Raw genomic sequence first — 25,480 nt, forward strand, 5'->3', positions numbered from 1 at the left:
CTTCACAGACATTCTCAAAGGCCTTTCTTCTAGATGGCTCTAGATTTTGTTAAGCTGACAATTAACTCTACCCATCACAGTCAACTTTGTTAAAACTATAAATTCTCTGTGTTAGTGGTGCTAGGAATTGATCCTGGGCCTTGTGTATATTAAGGACTCTGCTATTCTCTCAACTTTTCAACAGTGTGTCCATCTGATTAAACCACAGCAAGGAAACATACTGGTGTGCTAAGACTTGTTGATACTAGTAATATCATGGATTTTTAAAATTCTATTTCCAACAACATCCAAAAGAAGCTCAACTCCCAAAGGCTCTAACATGCCCAGGATCACAGGTGAGGAGGCCACAACTGCTCTGACAGCTCGAGTAACTGGAACCCCCATAATCCAGAGACATAGGAACCCCTGCCAGTAGCACAGGTTTCTTCCAATCTGAAAGAGTTCCTGGAGCAGACCAATCCCAAAATATCCAGAGGAAGCTGGACTCCCAGGAGATCAAACACAACCAGAAGCACTGAAGTACTAGCACACTCAAGATCATAGATGAAGCCACAATATTCTTTCCCAACACCCAGAATAACTGGGACCTCACAGGAACCAGGGAAACACAAAAACCCACCCAGCCAGAGGTATGGTTTCTGTCCAGCTTACACCTATGCCTGGAGCAGACCCAGGGCCTCGCTTCCCACCCACTCCTGCAACACCCTGAGAAAGCTTGACTCTCAGGAGCTGTGACACAGCAGAATCTCAGGAGCTTGGTCACATCAGGATTTCAGGATCCAGAGGCGGCTTGACTACCAGGAGCTCTGACACACCCAGGATCTTAGGATCACAGAGATAGCTGGACTCTGAGGAATTCTGACACAACTGGGATCACAGGAGGGACAGGCTCCAGTCAGAGACAGCAAGGGTAGGTAGCACTAGAGACAGACAGATGGCGAGAGGCAAGCATAAGAACATAAGCAACAGAAACCAAGGCCACTTGGCATCATTGGAACCCAGTTATTCCACTACACCAAGTCCTGAGTACCTCATCACACCATCACACCTGAAAAGCAAGATTCAGATTTATTTTTTAATATTAATTTATTTATTTAGCATAAATCATACAGCTTTCTGCCTGCATATATGCCTGCAGGCCAGAAGAGGGCACAAGATCGCATTACAGATGTTTGTGAGCCACCACGTGGTTGCTGGGAATTGAACTCAGGACCTCTGGAAGAGCAGTCAGTGCTCTTAACTGCTGAGCCATCTCTCCAGCCAAAGATTCAGATTTAAAATCATATCTCATGATAATGATAAAGGACTTTAGGAAGGACATAAATAACTCTCTTAAAGAAATACAGAACACAGGTAAACAGGTAAAAGCCCTTAAAGAAGAAACACAAAAATCCCTTAAAGAATCACAGGAAAACACAACCAAACAAGTGAAGGAATTGAAAAAATCATCCAGAATCTAAAAATGAAAATAGAAACAATAAACAATAAAGAAATCATAAAGGGAGGCAACCCTGGAGATAGAAAACCTAGGAAAGAGATCAGGAGTCACAGATGCAAGCATCACCAACAGAATACAAGAGATTTGACAAGAGAATCTCAGGGGTAGAAGATAACATAGAAAACAACAGCCAAAGAAAATGTAAAAATGCAAAAAGCTTCTAACCCAAAACGTCCAGGAAATCCAGGACACAATAAGAAGACCAAACCTAAGGATAATAGGTATAGAAGAGAGTGAAGACTCCCAATTTAAAGGGCCAGTAAATATCTTTAACAAAATTATAGATGAAAACTTTACTAACCTAAAGAAAGAGATGCCCATGAACATACAAGAAGCCTACAGAACTCCAGAGAAACTCCTTCTGTCACATAATAATCAAAACACCAAATGCAAAAAACAAAGAAAGAATATTAAAAGCAGTAAGGGAAAAGGGTCAAGTAACATATAAAGGCAGACCTATCAGAATTATAGCAGGTTTCTCAACAGAGACTATGAAAGCCAGAAGATCTTGGGCAAATGTCATACAGATCCTAAGAGAACACAAATGCCAGCCCAGGCTACTATACCCAGCAAAACTCTCAATTAAGATAGATGAGAAACCAAGATATTCCAAGACAAAACCAAATTGACACAATATCTTTCAACAAATCCAGCCCTATAAAGGATAATAATTGGAAAGCTCCAACACAAGGAGGGAAACTAAAAAATGCAAGAGTATAATCTTTTTTCAAAAAACCCAAAAGAAGATAGCCATACAAACATAATTCCACCTCTAACAACAAAAATAACAAGAAGCAACCATTGCTATTCCTTAATATCGCTTAACATCAGCGGACTCAATTCCCCAATAAAACTGACTGGATATGTAAACAGAACCCAGCATTTTGCTGCATTCAAGAAATGCACCTTAGTGACAAAGGGAGACACTATCTCAGAGTTAAAGTCAGGAAAAAAAATTTCCAAGCAAATGGTCCCAAGAAAAAAGCTGGAGTAGCCATTCGAATATTAAATAAAATTGACATTTAACAACAAGTTATCGAGAAATATAAGGAAGGACACTTCATACTCATCAAAGGAAAAGAATCAACCCAGACGAACTCTCAATTCTAAACATCTATGCTCCAAATGCAAGGGCACCCACATTCATAAAATAAATGTTATTAAAGCTCAAAGCACACATTTGCACAAAACACAATAGAGACATCAACACCACACTCTCATCCATGGGCAGACCATGGAAACAGAAACTAAACAAGACAGTGAAACTAACAGAAGTTATAAACCAAATGTATTTGACAGATATCTATAGGACATTCCATCCTAAAACAAAAGAATATACCTTCTTCTCAGTACCTCATGGTACCTTCTCCAAAACTGACCATATAATCAGTCACAAAACAGACCTCAATAGATACAAGAAGATTGAAATATTCCCATGCATCTTATTAGACCACCACGGACAAAGGCTGGTCTTCAATAACAACAAAAACAACAGAAAGCCCACAGAAACATGGAAGCTGAACAATGCTCTACTTAATGATAACTTGGTCAAGGAAGAAATAAAAAAAATTAAAGACTTTTTAGAATTTAATGAGAAGGAAAGCACACCATACTCAAACTTAGGGATACAATGAAAGCAGTGCTAAGAGGAGTGCCTCCAAAAAGAAAATGGAGAGAGCATGCACTAGCATCTTGACAGCATGACTGAAAGCTCTAGAACAAACAGAAGCAAATACAACCAACAGGAGTTGATAATAGGAAATAATCAGGGCTGAAATCAATCAAGTAGAAACAAAAAGAACTATACAAAAAATCAACAGAGCCAAAAGCTGGTTCTTTGCGAAAATCAACATGATAGATAAACCCTTACCCAGACTAGCCAGAGGGCACAGAGAAAGTACCTAAATTAAAAAAATCAGAAATGAAAAGGGCCACATAAAAACAGAAACTGGAGAAATTAAAAAATCAACAGACCATACTACAAAAGCCTACACTCAACAAAATTGGAAAATGAGGATGAAGTGGACAATTTTCGAGACAGATACCAGGTACCAAAGTTAAGTCAGGATTGATAAACCATCTAAACAGTCCCATAACCCCTAAAGATAGAAGCAGTCATTAAAAGTCTCCCAACCAAAACAAAGCCCAGGATCAGACGGGTTTAGTATAGAATTCTACCAGACCTTCAAAGAAGACCTAATACCAATACTCTTTAAACTATTCCCCAAACTAGAAACTGAAGGAACACTACCCAATTCATTCTATGAAACCACAATTAGGCTTGTACCTAAACCACACAAAGACCCAACAAAGAAAGAAAATTTCAGACCAATAATTTCCCTCATGAATACTGATGCAAAAATACTCAATAAAATTCTAGCAAACTGAATCCAGGAACACATTAAAATGATCATCCATCTTGGTCAAGTAGGCTTCACTCCAGGGATGAAGGGATGGTTGTATACATGGGAATCCATCAATGTAATCCACTATTTAAACAAAATCAAAGAAAAAAACCACATGATCATCTCATTAGATGCTGAGAAACCATTTGTCAAAATTTAGCACCCCTTCATGGCAAAAGTCTTGGAAAGATCAGGCATTCAAGGCCCATACCTGTACCTAGTAAAAGCAATATACAGCAAACCAGCAGCCAACATCAAACTAAACGGAGAGAAACTTGAAGCAATCCCACTAAAATCAGAGACTAGACAAGGCTGTCCATTCTTTCCCTACTGATTCAATATAGTACTCGAAGTCCTAGCCTGAGCCATTAGACAACAAAAGGAGGTCAAAGGAATACAAATTGGAAAGAAAGAAGTCAAAATATGACATGACGATACGATAGTATACTTAAGTGGCCCCAAAAATTTCACCAGAGAGCTCCTACAGCTGATGAACAACTTCAGCAAAGTGTCAGGACATAAAATTAACTCAAATAAATCAGTAGCCTTTTTCTACTCAAAGGATAAACATGCTGAGAAAGAAATTAGAGAAACAACACCCATCACAATAGTTACAATACAAACTACCTTCGTTTGACTCTAACCAAGCAAGTGAAATATCTGTATGACAAGAACTTCAAATCTCCGAAGAAAGAAATCCAAGAAAACCTCAGAAGATGGAAAGACCTCCCATGCTCATGCATTGGCAGGATTAATATAGTAAAAATGACCATCCTGCCAAAAGCAATCTACAGATTCAATGCAATTCCCATCAAAATTCCAACTCAATTCTTCATAGAGTTAGAAAGAGCAATTTGCAAATTCATTTGGAATAACAAAAAACCCAGGAGAGCTAAACACATTTTCAACAATAAAAGAACATCTGGGGGAGTCACCATCCCTGACCTCAAGCTGTATTACAGAGCAACCATGATAAAAAGAAAAAAAAAACAACTGTATGGTATTGGTACAGAGACAGGCAGGTAGATCAGTGGAATAGAATTGAAGACCCAGAAATGAACCCACACAACTATGGTCACTTGATCTTTGACAAAGGAGTCAAAACCATTCAGTGGACAAAAGAACAGCATTTTTCACAAGTCGTGTTGGTTTAACTCGAGGTCAGCATGTAAAAAAGAATGCGAATCAATCCATTCTTATTACCTTGTACAAAGCTCAAGTCCAAGTAGATCAAAGACCTCCATATAAAACCAGCTACATTGAAACTAATAGAAGAGAAAATAGGGAAGAGCCTTGAACACATAGGCACAACAGAAAATTTCCTGAACAGAACACCAATGGCTTATGCTCTAATATCAAGAATCAACAGATGGGACCTCATAAAATTGCAAAGTTTCTGTAAGCCAAGGGACACTGTCAATAGGACAAAATGGCAACCAACAGATTGGGAAAGATCTTTACCAATCCTATATTGGATAGAAGGCTAATATCTAATATCTATCTCTGTCTCTCTCTGTCTCTCTCTGTCTCTCTCTGTCTCTCTCTGTCTCTCTCTCTCTCTGTCTCTCTCTCTCTCTCTCTCTCTCTCTATATATATATATATATATATTACTAAATATATATATATATTACTAAAGAAGTTAGACTCCGAAGAACCAAATAACCCTATTATTCTGGGGTACAGAACTAAACATAGAATTCTCTACTGAGGAATATAGAATGGCCACAAAGCACCTAAAGAAATGTTCAACATCCTAAGCCATCAGGGAAATGCAAATCAAAACAACCCTGAAATTCTACCTCATACTAGTCAGAATGGCTAAGATCAAAAACTCAGATGACAACAGATATTGGCAAGAATGTGGAAAAAGGGGAACACTCCTCCATTGTTGATGGGATTGAAGACTGGTACAACCACTCTGGAAATCAGTCTGGAGGTTCCTCAGAAAAGTGGATGTTGTACTACATGAGGACCCAGCTATACTACTTCTGGGCATATACCCAAAAGATGCTCCAACATATAACAAGGACACATGCTGCACTATGTTCATAGAAGCCTTATTTATAATAGCCAGAAGCTGGAAAGTACCCAGATGTCCTTCAACTGAGGAATGGATACAATGGAGTACTACTCAGCTATTAAAAACAACAACTTCATGAAATTCTTATGCAAATGGTTGGAACTAGAAAATATCATCTTGAGTAAGGTAACCCAATCCCAAAATAATGCATATGATATTCACTCACTGGTAAGTGAATATTAGCCCAAAAGCTTGGAATAACCAAGATGCATTCCACAGACCATATGAAACTCCAGAAGTTGGAAGACCAAAGTGTGGATGGTTCAGTCCTTCTTAGAAGGGGGAACAAAATACTGTCAGGAGGAAGTATGGAGACAAAGTATGGAGCAGGGACTGAAGGAAAGGCAGTCCAGAGTCTGTCCTATCTGGGGATCCATCCCATATTCAGTCACCAAACCCAGACATTATTGCTGATGCTAAGAAGTGCATGCTGACAGGAGCCTGATATGGATGTCTCCTGAGAGGCTTTGCCAGAACCTGACAAATACAGAGGCTGATGCTTGCAGCCAACCATTGGACTGAGAACAGGGTCTCCAATGGAGAAGTTAGAGAAAGGACTGAAGAAGCTGAGGGGGTTTGCAACCCCATAAGAAGAACAACAATATCAACCAACCAGAGCTCCCAGATACTAAACCATCAATCAAAGAGTACACATGGAGTGACCCATGGGTCCAGCCACATATGTAGCAAAGGATGGCCTTGTCCAGCATTAATGGGAGAAGAAGCCCTTAGTTTTGTAAATGCTCAATGCCCAGTGTAGAGGAATGCCAGGGTGGGGAGATTGGAGGGAGTAGATGAGTGGATGGGGGAGCACCCTCAGAGAAGCAGTGGAAGGATGTGGGATAGAGGGGTTCCAGTGATTGGGGGGAACGAAGAAATAGGATAACATTTGAAATGTAAAGAAAATATCCAATATAAGATAAATAAATAAACCCATTTTTCTTTATCTGTTTCCTAATTCTATACAACCAACATGAGCTATTTTGTAACTTAGTCTTTTAACATACAAAAGGTAAGTCCTTAGAACTAAATCTTCCTTTTTCCCAATATCTCGGCTGGGGCTAGCCTTAGCACAGTTCAAGCATTTCTGGGCAAGAATCACATCTTGGTCTCTGGGAACAGCCTTTTTGCCCTGGCTATGATACACCTGTGTATGGCGATCCACAGTACAGACTTACCTCAGTAACACTCTAACTCTCCACGTCCCTGCATGCTCTACATCCAGCTGATCCTGGGACAGTTTTCCATGAATCACCAATTAGATGTTAGCCATTTTGATCCCACAGCCACTGACAAAGCCCAGGCTTTACCCAATCATCCTGAGTGATGCCTCCTATTGGCTGACTGGACTTCCTACACAGCGACTATCATTTCCCTACCATTCTTCTAAGTATGCCCCATTTCCTTCTAAAAGTCACACACCAGGAAGTTCTCAAGAGCATTCCACTTTTTCTAATTTTACCTTTTAATTTTATACGTCTATGTGTATCTGTGTATGATTCTGTGCATGTGAGAGTGAGGGTTCACAAAAAGTGATAGATTCCCCCCGGTCTGTAGTTACAGGCCACTGGTGGCGAGCTACCTGTCGTGGGTAGCAGTAACAGAATTCAGGTCCTCTGCAAGAGCCATACTGACATTTAACCACTGAGCCACCTCTCTAGCTCTACCGCCTTATTCATATTTCTTCCTAACGTCTATTCTCTGTTGTCTTTCTCTGATTGCCCATCTCTACCTTGGCACCTTGACCTTTCAGAACAGATCTAAAGGCCTCTGTCTGGTCACAGTCTTCAGACTGTATGAAAATGCCATTCCCATCCTCAAGCTCAGCCAACGCTGTCTGCCCTCCCCTGGGAGTTCTTCCACACTCTACTCACACAGTCTCTTCCATTTCCCAAAGCCCAGTGGACATCCTGCCTCATGCTAGCCTGCATGCTAACAATTTGCCTTGTGTGAGTTCTCTACCAACTGTCCTCCACGCATAATGACATTTAACTCTAACAATGGTATCATTATTTTCTCTACTTCTCAAAGGATAAAACTGAAACTTAGGAGCTGGAAGATGGCTCATTAGACAAAGGTTTGTTGAGCCAACACAAGAACTTAAGTTCAGATCCTTGGTAGACCTGTAATCTCACTCCTGGGGAGGCAGACAGAAGACTCCCTGGGGCTTGCTTCTCAGCAGTCTAGCTGAACCAGGCTAGACTAGGAGACCTTGTCTCAAAATGTGCAGAAGCAGTTGAAGAGTATTACCTCCTGACATTGATTTTTGGCACACACACACACACACACACATACATACACGCATGCATACTCTCTCACACACACATACATACACACATGCATACACACATGCTTGTGCACACATGCATGCACAAATGCACACACACACACACACGTACACAGGACCACTTGACTGGAACTCAGATTGCTTATGTACGTGCAGCTGATTACTTGTACAGTCTGAACCTGAGCCCAAGGCCTTACCTGCCCATCACCACCCTCTCCACCTCACTAGTGTCTCTCTTTTCTCAATAGTTAAGTCTTCACATTCAGAAAGCAGCATCAAGCCCTTCACATTTGATTCCGCTATTTGCTGTTGTTGCTTAAAATTCCATCCCCCTGTGGAGTGGCGAGCTTGTGTCTGTGGGGAGGTAAGTAGGTACAGCCACTTTAGTGAACAACTTGCAACGTTTACATATCTATTCTCAGCAATTGAGCTCCACAGTATTTGCCTAAAAGAAAACTAATCACTTGCCCACAACACGCTTAGTACAAGATGGTTCATAGTTTATTCGTGAAACAACCCAACTATCAATCAACAGAATGGGACAGAGAATATGAACACTGGTAAACAATTTCATTTTCATAAGAACCGAACAGACGCGTCCAGCAAGCAGGTGAGCCCCTACAAGGACTCATAAGCAAAGGTTGGGAAAAGCCAGCAAGGGGGTGCTTCCTGATCTTGGGGCCGGTTGCAAGGGTATTTTCAGTTGGAAACTTACACAAGCTGAATGCCTGATGCATGAATGTTTCCGCATGACTGTTGGAAACAAGGATAGAATGTAGTGGCCGAGACCATCCCTTGCCTACAGCCTTGTACATCTCCTTTACTAAGTGTGTGTGTGTGTGTGTGTGTGTGTGTGTGTGTGTGTGTGTGTGTGTTGAAGGCATCCAAAATCTCCCCATGAGCAAATATTTCCATATTTGGTACCAGCTGTGGTTCACAAATTAAAGGAGCTGTTCTTGTGGGACTGGGTGCTTATAGCTTTGTCAGTTCTGTGTTCTGCTGTGTTCTGGCCCTCCTGTGAGTTAGATTCTGTCCAGGGTGCTGATAGCTTCTGAGCACCCCGAGCCTTTGTCTCACTTCTTTCTGGAACTCTGATCATATCTATACACATTAGGGATCTCTCCTCTGATCTGTCAGCCTACCTAGCCACAGAGAAAGTTCTACAAAGGTTATGAGTCTATACAAAAATCAAAATCAGCATTGCTGGTTGGGGATTTAGCTCAGTGGTAGAGCGCTTGCCTAGGAAGCGCAAGGCCCTAGGTTCGGTCCCCAGCTCCGGAAAAAAAAAACCAAAAAAAAAAAAAAAAATCAGCATTGCCAATGAAGACTACTGGCCCCTATCCCATGGTGGACCAAGGGCATGAGCGAGGAGGTTGAAGCAAGGGAACAATTGAAATGTGAAAGAGATTTATTGCTTGGGGTTATTACAGGAGTCACTGGATCACTTGTGTATTAGGGGAGAGTCTTTTGTTTTTGATTACGTTCAATTGCTGTGTTTGTGATTTATGGGGCAATCTGCAATTTTTAGGAAAAGTTCCTGTTATAGTTCCTCCAGGGAGCCTTTTTAATCACATTTAAACAAATACATCTACATGAGGATCTTCTGTTGTTTACTTCAGGAATGTCCTCACCTGGGCTAGGGTTTGTCACAGGACTCCATTTTGCTTCTGACAGCTGCCACCTATTATTCTAATAAATCAACTTAAGTTAGGATTTCCATCTAGAACTGTAATTACCTCTATACTTTAGCCTTTTAGATACACATTATCATTTCTTGGTCACCTGCTTTTGAGATTTCCCTTGCACTCACACTTGTCCTGGTTTTATAAAGTGCTAGTTAAATTCCAACTCCCTTAATGACATCACACACAGGTGTCATCTTGGGTGATGCACCCATTAACTTTCTTCAACCCTCACTGTGGCTTGTCTCTACACATTTCCATTTGTCTTAATTGTTTCAGTCCCCTGATGAAGAGGAGCATCCATCTGGATGCAATATATAGCTACCATTTCTATACAGCTTGCAACACATGTATCCTGATTTTTAAACACCTGTCTGGACGTCTCAACATTCTGATACACTTGAGTGTGTCAATTGACTTGTGTTGCAGCAATGCTGTGCACACATACCATAGTCCATGACTGTATAGAAGAGCGGAGATAAATGTAAATAGTTATGAGTGCACTGGTACATATATATGTCAGTAGCTGAGCTTGGCTTGGGTCTATTGTGCCATTTTTTAACTTCTGAGGGCTCTAGGTTTTAAATGTCTCTAAAGGGCAGAGTTGTGGGAGCATGTATCAGAGAGAAGAGGTCTCTGTTAAGTCTGTTACTCCCCGAGTCCTGTGCCAGGCTTCTCTGACTTGCTATTCATTGATAGACTTATTCTGTAGATGCTAGGAGTGTTATATGATTTTTCTGAGGCGATATGGATATTTGTTCTTCCCTCATTGCAAGAAAAAGACTGCTTGCACATTTTTTTTTAGCAAAATCTGAAGCAAGCCTTATGAAATACTGGTTAGGCCAATAGATGCTGTCCAGATCGATACCTGAGATTCCCAGAGAATGACCACGACTTAGGTTAGTCTGTTGCTTATACAGGCAAACCCCATAAGGCCTTCATCCAATCAGGGCCAGTATACACCCTGCCATACTTCCTGCCTACCTCATGCCTACGTGTGGTCAAGCACATTGCATGGGGTTGGGGCCACCAAGCTTGTTTATAGAAGAAAGCCACGTGGCATGTTGAAGCACAGCCCCCAGCATTCTGGGAAGTTATTTTTCCCTGGGCGAGTAGGCCTTTCAGGTTAGAGGCATTCTTTTTTTATAGATTTCATAAGCACAGTAATTGAAACCTAACTTTAACCCTCACATGGTCTAGTTACCCCAAGAAGGGGCAGCAAGGATAGATCAAAGCAATGAGTCCACTCAAGTCTACCTGCGAGAAAAAATGAGTTTGTTGGGAAATACCTATAGGAAATACCTAACATGGGTGAGGGGTTACTGTGGGCAGCTCGAAAGCAAGGGGCATCACTGAAGGCCTACCCAAGTCATGAGAACAGGAAATAGAAACTGTTCAGACAAGGCAAGGACCCCAAAGCAGCAGTTCTGAGAATGTCCCCGAGGAAGCCTAGGAAGCCCAGGACAGAGCTGATTCCTGTCTCTTTGCTGTCTCTCCTAAATGAGATCCTCTGCCTAGAGGTTGTGCATAAGATGTGACTGAAGCTACTCATGGATAAAAGAGGCTCCTGGACTGACCAATCCATCCCTATCCCCATACCTCCCTCCAGTTTCTGATATAAGTCCATTAAAAAGCTCCCATATTAACAGCTTAATGGTACCCTATTTCTTAAGACACCCTGACACCCTAAACCACACTGGCCTTTGACCGTTCATGTATTCATCCAAGTTCTTAGACATTTGTGTGTGAGCTTCTGATTTCTTTCCTCCGTAAGGTGAACGTTTGTATGTCCCATCTCTTGTAGAGAAAGTTGGTTTGACTTTCTTTCAGCCCTCTGCTGAGATCCAGGAACTTAGCCTAATTCTGTAGCCCTGTCTGCTTCCCCATCCCCATAGTTTGGTACGTCTTCTCCCTCCTAAATGAAAGCTGATTGCTGAATCTCATTTAAGTCAAGATCAACTGGGACAAAGCAAGGAAGAGTCAGACTAATTTCCATTTTACAAATGAATTACAAATATTGTAAACTCACATTTGCACTTGTGTAAACATGTCATTTCAATAATAAAACACCAGATTCTTCTCATCCCTAGCACCTTTGGAAGGCTGGGAACCTCTCCATTACAGCTTAAAGCTGAAGACTCAACAAGGCCCATTTCACCTCTTGCTTTTTCTGTGGAGTGAATGCTCAAATTGTTCTTTTATTTGGAGGTTAACTTGTAGTTGAGCTCACGGCATAACATCTAAGTATTAATTTACTATCTTCTTTGTTGTTTTAACCCATGATCTGTCAAGAGGTTTCCATGAGCTTGAAAAGGTAAAGAAAAAGGGAAGGAGCCAGCCTTGGAAAGCTTCAGGCTTTGTTTTTGGTTTCACAAGTGAGAAGTCACTCTCCAAGCCAGACGTGAAATTGCTGCAGGGAGCAGATGGAGTTCGGAGCCGCTCAGGAGGAGGAGTGTTCCAAAACTGAGATCAGAACTGTTTCTAAACAGCTCCCAGGTGAATTTTTTTCCTACCATTTTTTAAAAATAAATTCTGTTAAATTTGGTTGAAAACTGTATCTTCACATGTTTTAACTTTGGCATGAAAGTTTATGTAGATACAGTGAACTGGGTGTTTCTTCACATAAACACACACACACACACACACACACACACACACACACACACACACAGTGTTTGTGCAATAACAGTTAGATGAAAACAGGCTAGGATTTTGAGAAAATGTAAAGAGGATGAATGGGAGAAAAGGGAAGGAGGTAATGATATAATTGTATTATAATTTCAAAAAGTAAAAAAATATTAAGATATATTTGAAGAGGGCTCTAGGGTCAGTAGCAGAACGTGACATAGCCCTATGTACAGACTCATTAAGACTGAGAAGGTAACTGTCCTCTGAGAAAGAGTGTCCCCCAAAGTGGTAGTGCTACTGACACTGTCCCAACAGAAGGACTCCGGTCAGGTAAACAGAAGGTTGTCATCAGGTAAACCAGCCGAAAGCTTCCTGTTTAGTAGAAAACCAGGTCTCTTAGGTGGTTTCTGTTCATCACGAACTTCCTTAACATTCCCCAAAGGTCAGCTACCTCTGGCAAGGGCACCTTGGATGCCCACCCTGCTGACTAACAGAGAATTTCTGCTTTCTTTTCTGCCGTTTTGCTCTTCTCTCTGCAACCCACCCTCAGAAATAAAGACTGTGGCAGTTCAATCCCCAATACATCTTTTGTTCTGCCCAAGGAGTGGTCTAGTTCACCACCATTCTTTATAAAGAGCACCCATTCAAGAGGAATTGATGTTCTGGACCATGCTAGGAACATTCCCGGAAGGAGTGTGTGATTGCTACAATCAGACTAGATTGGTTGGAAGCCAAGGCCATTGTCTATCAGTTTTGTTGCCTCTGAGAAAGTGCCTAGCCTTCATTGTCACAAAGCAAAGCCCAGCAAAGCCCAAGCCTCTACAGAACGTTGTTGACTGGAGAAGACCCTTGGGCGGGAAGTTTATGATGATGTGTGGCTGGTGTGGAGAAGTGAGGGGCATCATTCAAGAAGCTGATGCCTCCAGTCCTCCTACCACATTTCTCATCTTTGTATAAAACATGGTTCAATACGTAACCTGCCCTCATTGAGATGGTAAGGTGGTGAGCATAAGTTGTATATTCCAAAAATTGCCAGTCTACCTATTCCCCCCACTCCATGCACCAGTAGGAATACCTTCCTCTTTAGGACAAGCAAAGCTGTGAATCTGGACTCAGCAACATCTGCGTACCTGAGCATATGGGCACTGGTCCCAAGCACATGCTGTTCTCCATCCCCAGCAGCAGATTGCCTTTGCCTGGACCAAAGTCTGAGCATCTCTCGTATGCACCAGAAAAATTCTGGCCCAGAGGGGTAGGTTTAATGGATGCAATAGAAACTGGCTAAGAAGCACATATATCAGAAGCTAGTAACACATTGTTCCTACATATTAGAGTACTGACTGCACCCCATGATTCCTCTTTTCTGTTGCCTAGAAATCTCAGTGTCATCAATTCCTAATTTTATTGTGTGGTAGACTTTAGTGGGTTGGCCTAATGCTGCTTGTGTTATAACATTAATATGGGGCCCCCAAGACTGGTTGCCCCTGAGATGAGAGAGTCCACAGGATGTCGAGTGGCCCTGCCCCCAAGTTATTTAATTGGTAAATAAAGATGCCAAAGGCCGGGGTTGGGGATTTAGCTCAGTAGTAGTGCTTGCCTAGCAAGCGCAAGGCCCTGGGTTTGGTCTCTAGCTCCGGGAAAAAAAAAGAGAAAAAAAAAAAAAAAAGATGCCAACAGCCAATAGCTGGGCAGAAGAGACATAGGTGGGGTTAGGTTTGGAGGGCTTAGGAGAGGACCATGAGGAATAAGAATGTGCAGGAGGAGGAAGGAAAACAGCCATGGGTTAGGAGTCAGGAGAGCATGGCCCTGAGGTCTGGCCAATTGGAGCTAAGAGCAGGTCAGATGAAACATAGTAAGTAATAATTTGGAGTTACCAATAGGAAAGTAGATTCTAACAGGATGGAGGGGAGTCAGCTGCCCCACTCTCGTGTTTACGGCTTATTGTAAATATAAATGCTGCATGTGTGTCTTTCATCTGGGAACTCCATAACCAAAGATAGGGTAGAAACCTTGGGCCAAGATTTAAATATTTCTACAATAGTGGACTACTGAATTATAGTTATGCTATCTTGTGAAAGTATTCCAAAGAATATTTTAAGTGCTAAAACTACCTTGGTTTCTGGACCAGCCATAAAATTCTATACAATGTATTCCAGACATAAAAGTTAGCTGACTGACCACTTAACTGCTATTTCTCTGCCTCTGTAAACAATGCTTGCTTGATGTAGATGCCATCGATGCCATATATATATATATATATATATATATGTATATATATAGATGTATATATGTGTGTATATATGTGTGTGTATATATATATATATATATATAATATTATTCTATATACCGTTAAAAAACTTGAATAAACTGGGAAGTTGCTATCCTCTGCCTGGGACAGTCCTGCCAGCAATAAATAAGGACTACGTGTGACTTAGGAGATTTTTGTCTTCAGGTACCCCATAAGCATTGTTCTTCCAGGGTGAAATTTCAGTGCTAGAAAGGAGCTATAAAGCATGGGTGCTAGGCCTGGTGTCACCTGCTGGTGGCCAGGTGGCAGTGCAGGGGCTAGGTTCCAGGACTATTTAATGCCCTGCTATAAATAGTCCATGTTTTAACCCTGGAGGGTCTGAAAAAGGAAAAGCAGACTCAATGCTCCCTCCTTCTTGGAAATATAATTTGGCTCTGCTTGGTCCCTGCACACCCAGAGACCCCTATCACCTTCAGCAAATGCATTAAATACCCCTCAGGGTGCTGGGGTAATGGCTTGGTCAGTAAAGTGCTTGATATGCAAACATAAGAACTTGAATTTGGATTCCTAGTACCTACATAAGAAGCAGGCACAGGCACAATGACGTGTGTCTGTAACCTAAGTACTATACAAACTGATCTCTGGAGCTCACAGGCCAGCCAGCTTTGAGCTGGAGATTCAAAGAGAAACCCTCTCTCCAAAAAAAAAAAAAAAAAAGTAAATAAATGAATAAGTGTTTGAGTTTGGGACAGCTTCGTGGTAGAGGGATAGCATGCGTAAGGTTCTCAGTTCAATCCCCAGCACTGCCCCTGCCTCAGGAAAAAGGAGGTAGAACAATTGAGGAAGACCCCTGCTATTAATGTCTGGTCTCCACAAATGTATGCACACATGTCCACATTTCACATAGACTTTATACACTCCGGAAGGAAGGAAGGAAAGAAGGAAGGAAGGAAGGAAGGAAGGAAGGAAGGAAGGAAGGAAGGAAGGAAGATTGATTCTTTAATTTCAGAAAGCCATCATCCAGGTTAGGGAGGTCTGGAGATAAAACAGGAATATTCTCTAGCTCATTTTCATCCCACAGAGCAGAGGCTATGATTTCCATTCAGAAAGAACTTCATGACAAGGCCCAGGTCCCAACCTGCTGTTGCTCAGAGGTTCCTGTGTTCTGACTCCTTTGCAACTGTGAATGAGACTCTAATACAAATGCTCTCTGAGAGTAGACGGAGGCATCAGCTCTTAACTGATGAGGGGTTTATTCCTGACAACATCTCTAATGAGTCATAACCTTCCACCGTGATTGTGGCAGAGGCATTCTGCCACCGCAGGGACACCCAGAGAACACTGCTAGCTATTACTCTCACCTCTGAGATTTGGAATTAGCCACTGGATCTACAGTGACAAAGGCACGGCAAGACAGTCCCAAGGTTGACAGTTGTTAGGATCAAAGATTCTGGGTTAGATTCTGTGGTGAGGGAGTCAAACTGGGTGGCAGGAAGAAATCAAAGTTGGGTGTGCCATTGGGCAAAGATGAGCAGAAAGCATGGAACTAGAAGGTTAGAGGAGGAGAGGTCCAGGAGAGACAGAAGACTGGGGTCCCAGCACTGCAGACAAAGGTCTCATCTGCTTCTGTAACAAAAGATTAGTGTGTGTGTGTGTGTGTGTGTGTGTGCATGTGTGTGTGTGTGCATGTGTGTGTGTGCATGTGTGTGTGTGCATGTGTGTGTGTGTTTGTGTGTGTGTGTTTGTGTGTGTGTGTGTGTGTGTGTGTGTGTTTGTGTGTGTGTGTGTGTGTTTGTGTGTGTGTGTGTGTGTGTGTGTGTGTGTGTGTGTGTGTGTGTGTGTGTGTATGTGTGTGTGTTTGTGTGTGTGAATGTGTGTGTGTTTGTGTGTGTGTTGTGTGTTTGTGTGTGTGTTTGTGTGTGTGAGTGTGTGTGTGTGTGTGTGTGTGTGTGTACCTGGTATTCTGTAATGTAGATTTCATTTTCAGTGATATCTTTATCCTTATATAATTCCAAAGTTGAAAAGAATCTCCACTGATTGTAATGGTCTTCTCCTGTAATCAACAGACCGAGGCAGGAGTATCATGAGTTAGGGACCAGCATGGTCTACACCACAAAAGACTTTAATTCACAGTAAACTGAAGGCTTGAGGATGCAGCTCGATAGTAGATCACTTGCTTTCTGCATCGAGAAGTGAGGAAACTTGCATTTTGAAAGAGAGAAGAGAGGGCTCTCCTTAGGGCAGAGGACCTATCCCTCCTTTGGTCACTCAGATGAGCGTACACTGAGGAAGACAGGACCAGAGATGGGTGAGCTTCCTAACCACGCTGTTTCTAGACAACAGAATGAGCTTCTACCCAGCTCCAACACCACAATAGCAATGGGTCACAGAGAAATATCTGAATAATGGCTTAGCATGAGCTCACCCATGAGGCAAATTCAACAGATGTTTAGAAACACACAAAATAAGATAAAGGTATCCTAGGATAAAAGGTGTCCTAATAGTGTCCTCAGGATTGAGCTAGTACTTGAGGTGTGAACTGGATCATGAAAGGATGGATAAGGTGCTAGAGATAAGACTAACTTGGGCACAGATAGTGGGTCTACTATTATTGAAGGGGTCATAGGAGGAGGAGAAGGGTGAAGGTACATGCAGGATTAGGCAGAGTCACAAGGATCAGTCTCAGCTTATTTGGGGGTCCTGAAGAAGGGGCTTTTGGGATCCGCAAAAAAAAATGGCTTGAAGTCAATTGATGGTGTACAAGCTGGCAGTCTTGTGTTCCATTCAAGATAGCTCTCCAGAGATCTCCAGATAGTTCAACTCTTGCAGACCAAAAGCCCGGTTTTTTATTTACATATCAATTCAATTTGTTTATTCAGGTGCCCTTTTGGTTATCCCATGAATCAGCATTATGACCTTAGCCCCTTTATTCTTAGAAGGAAACAACAAGTACACTTTTTTTTTAACATGACAAATGAATTCAGAGATCTGTCTGCCTTTATAAGCACAGATAATAAGACAGCTGGATGGGATCTGGCTCTGAGATCACCATTCTTGCCACTCTGGGCCTACAGTAGCTCTGTCCCGGGAAGACAAAGAACTCAGGAATCTGCCTGCCTTTGTAAGCACAAACAATAAACTTAGCTGGGTGGGATCTTGCCCTGTGATCACCATTCCCTAAATCTCTTTATCTCCTTAATATTTTTCTGACAAGCTGGCTCATAGTGCACCTGTCCTTGTTCTTTTAAGTCCATGAAGCCCCTCATATAATTCATATTACATTCTTATATTTTTTTGTAGTTGAGAAGTTATATAATTTTGAACACATGTTTGCCAAGTTCTTTCCCACAGCCTTAAGGGCTGCCCTGAAGGTCACAGAGTTCAATATTTTGCTGAGACACACCCTCAGACTCATGCTGCTTTTAATAGAGTCATTAACCTTGATGGGGAGAACATTCCTTGATAACTTTGGGAGGGAGAACAGCTCCCAAAGGAGGAACATAAAGTAAATTATGTACATTATTATACAAACAGGCTCTATGTCCACAACAACCCTCAACTCTCATGGAGGCCCAAAGCCTGCTGGCTTTGCTCCAAGGGTGGGAACCATGTTATGCTTACTGTCCCTTCCATGGTCATGCTTTCCACATCAATTGAATGAAGCAAATGCCTCAAAGGACTTGGTGAGACACTGTGACCAAGGCAACTTTTAGAAGAAAGCATATTGGGAGGCTTATGTTTTCAGAGAATGAGTCCATGACCATCACAGTGGGAAATATGGTAGCAGATAGGCATGCAAGGCACTGGAATTGTAGCTGGGAGTTCATATCTTAAAGTGTCGAGATATGAGAGAGGCTTGGAATGACATGGGCTTTTGCAACCTTAAAGCCTGGCTCCAGGAGTGAAAGAACAAATGAAAGAACCCCAAAATTTGGGGAGACTCTCGCTCCAGTCTCGGGATGGCAGCATGCCCCAGGAAGCTCAAGAGAAGCCATTCATGATGTAATAACAAGAGGCAGTTTTATTAACGAGGTCTCGGGCCAACACGCCACGCATCTCACGCAGGAGAGGAACCGACGACCACGAGCCTCTTCAGGCAAGGGTTTATATAGGGGAAGCCAGGGAATTTCGAGCGGTTACACAGGATTGGCTAATTCAAAGGACTCACAGTTACTTTTGGCGCGGGATTACATCAGCAATGAGTACTTGCTATCTAGTCTCAGCAATGTGGGGTGGGATCTCACTCGGCAGGGGGATGACCCATCCTCAGGGAGTGAAGGAAGGGGAGGGGGCGGTTCCAGCCTGTGAGCCCTATCTCAAATTCCCTCAGGCATGTCCGAACTTTGTTTGTGACTAACTCTTTGAAATTTAACTCTTCAGGAGCACCCCTCCTCCAACAGAGCCACACCTCTGAATCTTTCTCAAATAGTCCTCTTAACAAGAGACCAGCATTCAATATATGAGCTTATGGGGGTCATTATTATGCAAACAACTACAGAAGGCTCCTGAGCAGATGGATGCTCAGGGGTGGTCTTAGAAGGATGTGTTAGCATCTCTGTGTGGCATTAATAGGGTTGAGGGGAGACGGGAGACTAAGGGACCCTATAGGAAGCATAAATCTTAGGAGAGAAGTAGTGTGAGGGGAGACAGGGCAGCTATAGGTGTGGTCAATGAGCCCACACAATGTACTCTATAGACATGGGGACCAACCATGGGTTGCTGACTTGGTTAGGGATACTATTGCTGTGATAAAACACCATGACCAAAACCAACTTAGGGGAGGAAAGGTTTTAGTTCACCTTAGAGTTCCACATCATAGATGAAGGAAATTCAGGGCAGGAACTCAAATCTGGTGGGGACTGGAAGTAGGAGCTCTTACAGAAGCTATGAAGGGTGCTGCCTTTGGAATTGCTTCCATGGCTCTTTATACAACCAGGACCATCTGTCCAGAGATAGCACTTGCCTCAGTGGGCTGGGTCCTCCCATACCAACCTTTAATCAAGAAAATGACAAGTTGGGGATTTAGCTCAGTAGTAGAGTGCTTGCCTAGCGAGCACAAGGCCCTGGGTTCGATCCTCAGCTCTTGACCTTCAGTCAAGCAGCAAAAGCAAAACCAAAGTTTGCCTCCGTAAGAAAATGCCTCAGGGGCTGGAGAGATGGCTCAGTGGTTAAGAGCACTGACTGCTCTTCCAGAGGTCATGAGTTCAATTCCCAGCAACCACATGGTGGCTCACAACCATCTGTAATGAGATCTGGTGCCCTCTTCTGGCCTGCAGTCACATATGCAGGCAGAATGCACATAAACTAAATAAATAAATCAAAAAAAAAAAAAAAAAAAGAAAATGCCTCAAAGATTTGCCTACAGGCCAACCCAATAGAGCCATTTTTTCAACTGAAGTTCCCTCTCCGTCCAATGACTCTACTTTGTGTCAAATTGACGTAAAACTAGTCATCAGAGCTGCCATGTTATGGAGTGAGGAGCCAGTTACAAACCAGAGCCTAAGCAGATGCCAGGGCTAGCCCAGGCAGTGCAATGTGTGAGCCACCACAGCCACAGAGGATGGGAAAGAGGGGATGGCAGGAGCTTTGGAGATAATTTCTGACATCCTTTCTAACCTCTAAGAGGCCCTCCAGCACCACGCTTCTCAGCCAGGGGCTGGGAGATGGGTCAATAGATAAGAGCTTCTCTAGCTTCTGCATGCGACGGCATGCATGTATATACTTACAAACACATGAATGTACGAGACACACTCCACACATTTATAAGGATTAAAATTCTATGTCAACAAAAAAACCTTAGACATAAATGTTTATAGCAGCTTTGTTTATAATAGCCAAAACTTTATGTTCTCCAATGTTTGCAAAGCTGTACTATAGTCACGCAATGAAATACAACCCACCAGTCAGAGAACTGAAAACACTTAAGATCCTGTAGACTTCCCTCGTGGACTAAGTAAAAGGCTGACATTAAGAATGCATGCCATTAACTGTATCGATATGCAATTTTCAAGCCAGCGAAAACTTATCAGTGTTGACAGAAATTAGACTGTTGGTTGCCTGTAGGATAGAGATGAGCTCTGAGGGGTATAAATGGCATGGGGGGGTATTAAAACGCTTTAGACTGAAGTGGCAGACAGATGTATACATTTGTCAAAACTTATCAATTGTGCACTTAAAAAATCTGCATTTTATCGGTGTAAATTACACTTCAATAAAGTTGATTTAATAAATCCTCCTTCCACTGAACAGCCTACAGCAAGATTATAGCTTCCAAAGACAAGACAGATGTAAATGTGACAGGCTGCCAAGGCAAACAGCAGCAGCTCTCTCTGCCAACCCCTTGCAGCGGGCAAGCAGCACCCTGCAGGGCATTATTAGAAGAGAGCTATCCTTTAAGAAATGAAGTGCTTGGAACTGCCTGGCGTTAGGGGACACAGTTTGAAAAGGAACAGAACGTCTGCCCAGGAGATATCCAGTCTACCCAGGAGATATCCCAGTCCTCAGTCATAAGGGAAGGAAGGAGGATGTAGACACGTCCATAGAGGCACCTGCGGCATAGTCTGGGGTTCACAGGATTCTCCCCTGTTCGGGAAAGAAGAATCCAAGTGTCAAGGGCAGTGAGTGTGGGGCAGAGGCACAGCTCCACACTGCCTCTTGCAATAGCCTGGGGTGCTCTTGTCAGAGCCCACCATTCAAGCAAAGCTAGGTCCTTGCATTCACCACAGAAAATAATTGCAGAACCTGACTGTTTGGGGCAGAGCTAAGGTTTACTAAAAAAGGGACTTTTTTTTTTGCACAGAATTAAGTAAAAGCATTAACAAAAGGTAAGTGTTTAGGGAAAGAAGACACACCTAGAGGTATGGGTGTGGGCTTCCCAGAGCAGAGTTTCATTTCTGATCTTGGTGGGTTCTAAAGTTATTATTTTTTAAATATCAGCTAAGGAATTTGAGTGAAACGGCAGAATGGCTCCTGAGGTGACCCAGCTAGGATTATAGCTGATAAAATAAACCCCAGTTATCATGAGAGCTGTTAGGAGTTGGGATGCTTCCACTATAAACTAAGCTAGAATCCTGTTTGGGAGGCTTTTAGAAGGTGTCTGGGAAAGGACTAGGTTACCAAGGCATCAGGCACGGTTCGTTGTTACTTTAAGTTCTCATTTGAAAATATTGTTACGTAAAAGAAACGTTGATTCCCAGCTGGCAGGTGAGGTGTTACAGCCAGGCTCTGAGGCGGGGCCTCCTTTTCCGTCCTGTGCTCCCTCCTGCCTCACAATCAGGTGGAACAGTCTCTTTAGTGGACGGTTGCTGGTTTGCGATTGCCCACTGTTAGCTGTGATCCACGGCAAGAGGGGGGAGGGGAACCATGTATCCCAACCAGCTTCCCGGAGAGAGGAGGCTGACTAGGGAGGCAGATCAGATCCGGCACATGCTCTTCATAGGCAGTTACCATTAATCTACTTTTCCTTCACAACTGCAGGTCCAGACACTTTCTAGCCATCTATATTCCATTCGTCTTCAGCTAAAGAGCCAAGTGTGTCAACACACACCTGGGGGGTCCCGTGGGACTTAGTAAATCAGGACTCTGAGAGTCAGAGTTGCTAAACCCAAACTAATTGCTGCAAATTCCATTGCAGGCGGCCTTCTTTCCGATGAAATGCAAAACGTTAAGCCAAATCCTTTTGTGGTCTCCAGCTCAGAGAAGACGGACGCATCTACACCACCATAACGGCAGAGCTGCTGCCTGTAAGCCAGACCACAGAACTAGATCGCCCCACCCGTGGAAAGGAGAAATTCATTGGGAATATGAAAATGCTGGTGGTTAACTCTCAGGTGGAGAGAGACTAGCCAGAGGCCTTTGTGGGAGTTCAGAGCTGCCATGGTTACTCCTGGGAGGCAGTGAGACGAGCAAGAAGGTGAGGAAAGGCGGGCCAGTTATAAAAAGGGGAGAAGTTTAGCTTCAGGGAGGAAGGTGTGGCAGCCAGACAGACCGGAATTTTAGACTGTCAGTGGAGGACTTGAATATGTGTTACAGCTATGTGCTAATATAATAGAGAGCCCATTTGCCTGAGGCTGGGGGGAGGTAAGAAAGTTTCCTGGTAGTTAGAAACCCATTTCACATGTTTCTAAGGAAGGCTGAGTGTCTCTCAATCTTTCTGTTGATCCTGTCAGAGTCCAGGCTGAGCTGAGCCCAGACAGTCACTTTTGGACACTGTCAGTGGCACTGCCATTTGGGGCAGTTTGCAGAATTGGAATCTAACACTGCCCATCCAGACAGCTTCATTAGGCCCAATGAAAGCTTCCCCGACCTCGTATGATGATGCTATATGGAATTATTGTGAGATTTGAGGATAGCAAACCCAGTCTAGCCCGGGAACCAGCATTTTTTGAGTTCTTTTTATTTATGTGCATGGGTGTTTTGCCTGCCTGTATTGTTGTGCCAATCGGAAGAAGGGTTTAGATCCCTGGAAGTTGAGTTACTGACGGTTGTGAGCCACCACATGGGTAGTAGAACACAGAACCCAGGTCCTCGGCAAGAGCTGCAAGTGCTCTTAAAGGCAGAGCCATCTCTCTAAGGAACTACAATTGTATCTTCTTTCAAAAGACCAAATTCCAGCATTGGAACTAGTAGCTCCCGCAGCAACTAGTAGCCCCTGTTTGATTCATTTGCTCGCAGCTAAGCCAGTATGTGTTGCTCTTGTTACTCCGTGGCTTCCCCTCAGGCTTGTTTTCATTCTCTGAACAAAGATTTTATTCTCTACCCAGGAGCTTTCAGGTTCCTCCCCAAGCTTGGGCAAGATGCACATTGGCACTCCAGTGACCCAGAAATCTGATCAAGAGGCAGCTCCAAGAGCAAAATGCATGCTGTTCAGAGACTGCACCAAACAAGAAGCCTGACACACAGAACTAGACAGAGACGACAGGTAGGGCTTTCCTGGCCAGGAAGTTGAGGAAACAATATACTTAAGGAAAGGGTTGGGATTGAGAGTGAGGTCCAGCCATGGTGGGGCAGAGGTTGGGAAGAAGGCGTTGCGAGTTTGGGTACAGCGGGGTTGGCGCTGCAGTCAGGTGAGGGCGCCTCCCTTGGGTAGCGGCTACCAGGAGCTCTCTGCGACCCAGGCCCTGCGGCTGCTCAGATGCAGGTTTAACTTACTTCTTCAGCAAAAATGTGGACTAGAAAAGCACTGAGGAAGGTTGAACCTCGAAGGTCAGACGCAGGGTCAAATGGAGAGGCATACAAGAGAAGTGCCTTGATCCCGCCCCTGGAGGAAACAGTCTTTTCCCCCTACCGTATAAGAACACTCATGAAGCCCCCCTTTCTGCACTGTTGGGTTCACAGGCTGTGCATTCGGGCCAGCTGCTATTTGGCAGTATGAATCACTGAAATCCAAGCTTCAGAGTTATTTTGATGGCATAAAGTCTGACGGGTTGGATAGCATGCGGCCACAAAAAGAAGGAAACCTCAGAACGGAGATTAACAAGTGGTGGAATAGCCCAAGTGGTGGCCAGTGGACTGTGACAGGCATCATAGCTGCAAATGCCCTCGAATTCTGTTTATGGAGAGTGCGGTCCCTGCATCAAACCATTCTCAGGGATTTTACATCCAACCCCGCATCAAAGGTTCTTTGTTCTCCGATGTTGCTCTCGACCATCAGCCATTTCTCCTTATTCCACATGGCAGCAACTGTGTATGTTTGGTGGACCCTCTCATCTGGCACCGTGAACACTGTGGCAGTGTACCTGTCTGCAGCCGTTATTTCCAAGTTTGTCAGTTATGCGTGTAAAGTTGCCACAGAAAGATACAGTCGGTCCTTCACTTGGTGCATCGGGAGCAATCATGGCTGTGCTTGCAGCCGTCTGCACCGTGATCCCGGAGGGGAGGCTCGCTATCATCTTCCTCCCCGTTTTCACCTTCTCAGCGGGCAATGCCTTAAAAGCCATCATTGCCATGGATACAGCTGGGATGATCCTGGGATGGAGTTTTTTTGACCATGCAGCACATCATGGGGGAGCTCTCTTTGGAGTATGGTATATCGCATATGGACATGAACTCGTTTGGAAGAACAGGGGGCCTCTAATGAAAATCTGGCACGAAATAAGGACTAATGGCGCCGAGAAAGGAGGAGTCTCCAAGTGAAGCAAGGCTGGCCAGTGTGGCGGTGCATCTGATCCTCGTTGCTTGGAGGAGCCTCAGCATAGGCTGCTCCTGTGGTTTAAATGTCTTCGGTACATGTCTCCTTTGCAAATTATGGCAAAGTTGTGAAATAAATGTTTATATCTCTAGTTTGTTATTTAAAAAAAAAAACAGTTGGGATTGCGGGCAGCCAGTGCCATAGACAGTTACCTACTGTGAGATAATTTGACTCACACTCCCCAGCCCCTTCCAATCACTCCAACTGGTCTTTCTTGCTGGACAGAGGAGGGGCCTTCTTTCAAGTGCTCAGGCTAAGAGCCCAGGGGAATATGTGTGAGGTCAGCTGGTTTGTTAAATAAAGGTTAACAGCAAGGGCTGGGGAGATAGCTCAGCCAGTGAGTGCTTGACATTGAGGCTTGAGGAGCGAGCTGAATTGACACATTCCAGTTTAAAGAGAAAGGGCCTGTTGAAGCAACCAAGATGGCCAGTGTCCTGAGGAACAATGTTCAAGGTTGCTCTT

General features: G+C 43.4%; 1 protein-coding gene across 1 annotated transcript in view; it reads left to right on the forward strand.

The window, feature by feature from the left end:
- The window catches only part of LOC116893262 (presenilins-associated rhomboid-like protein, mitochondrial), a 48,319-nt gene extending 23,210 nt beyond the window's left edge, over nt 1-25,109 (forward strand). The window contains 5 exon segments of the mRNA XM_032895118.1: nt 22,521-22,658; nt 23,769-23,997; nt 24,000-24,116; nt 24,151-24,629; nt 24,631-25,109. Of these exon segments, the coding sequence (XP_032751009.1) occupies nt 22,521-22,658; nt 23,769-23,997; nt 24,000-24,116; nt 24,151-24,629; nt 24,631-24,963 (1,296 nt within the window). The 3' untranslated portion in view covers nt 24,964-25,109.
- Nucleotides 25,110-25,480: the final 371 nt, after the last annotated feature.

The sequence above is a fragment of the Rattus rattus genome, chromosome 2, assembly GCF_011064425.1.
Source record: "Rattus rattus isolate New Zealand chromosome 2, Rrattus_CSIRO_v1, whole genome shotgun sequence".
NCBI classification, from domain to species: Eukaryota; Metazoa; Chordata; class Mammalia; order Rodentia; family Muridae; genus Rattus; species Rattus rattus.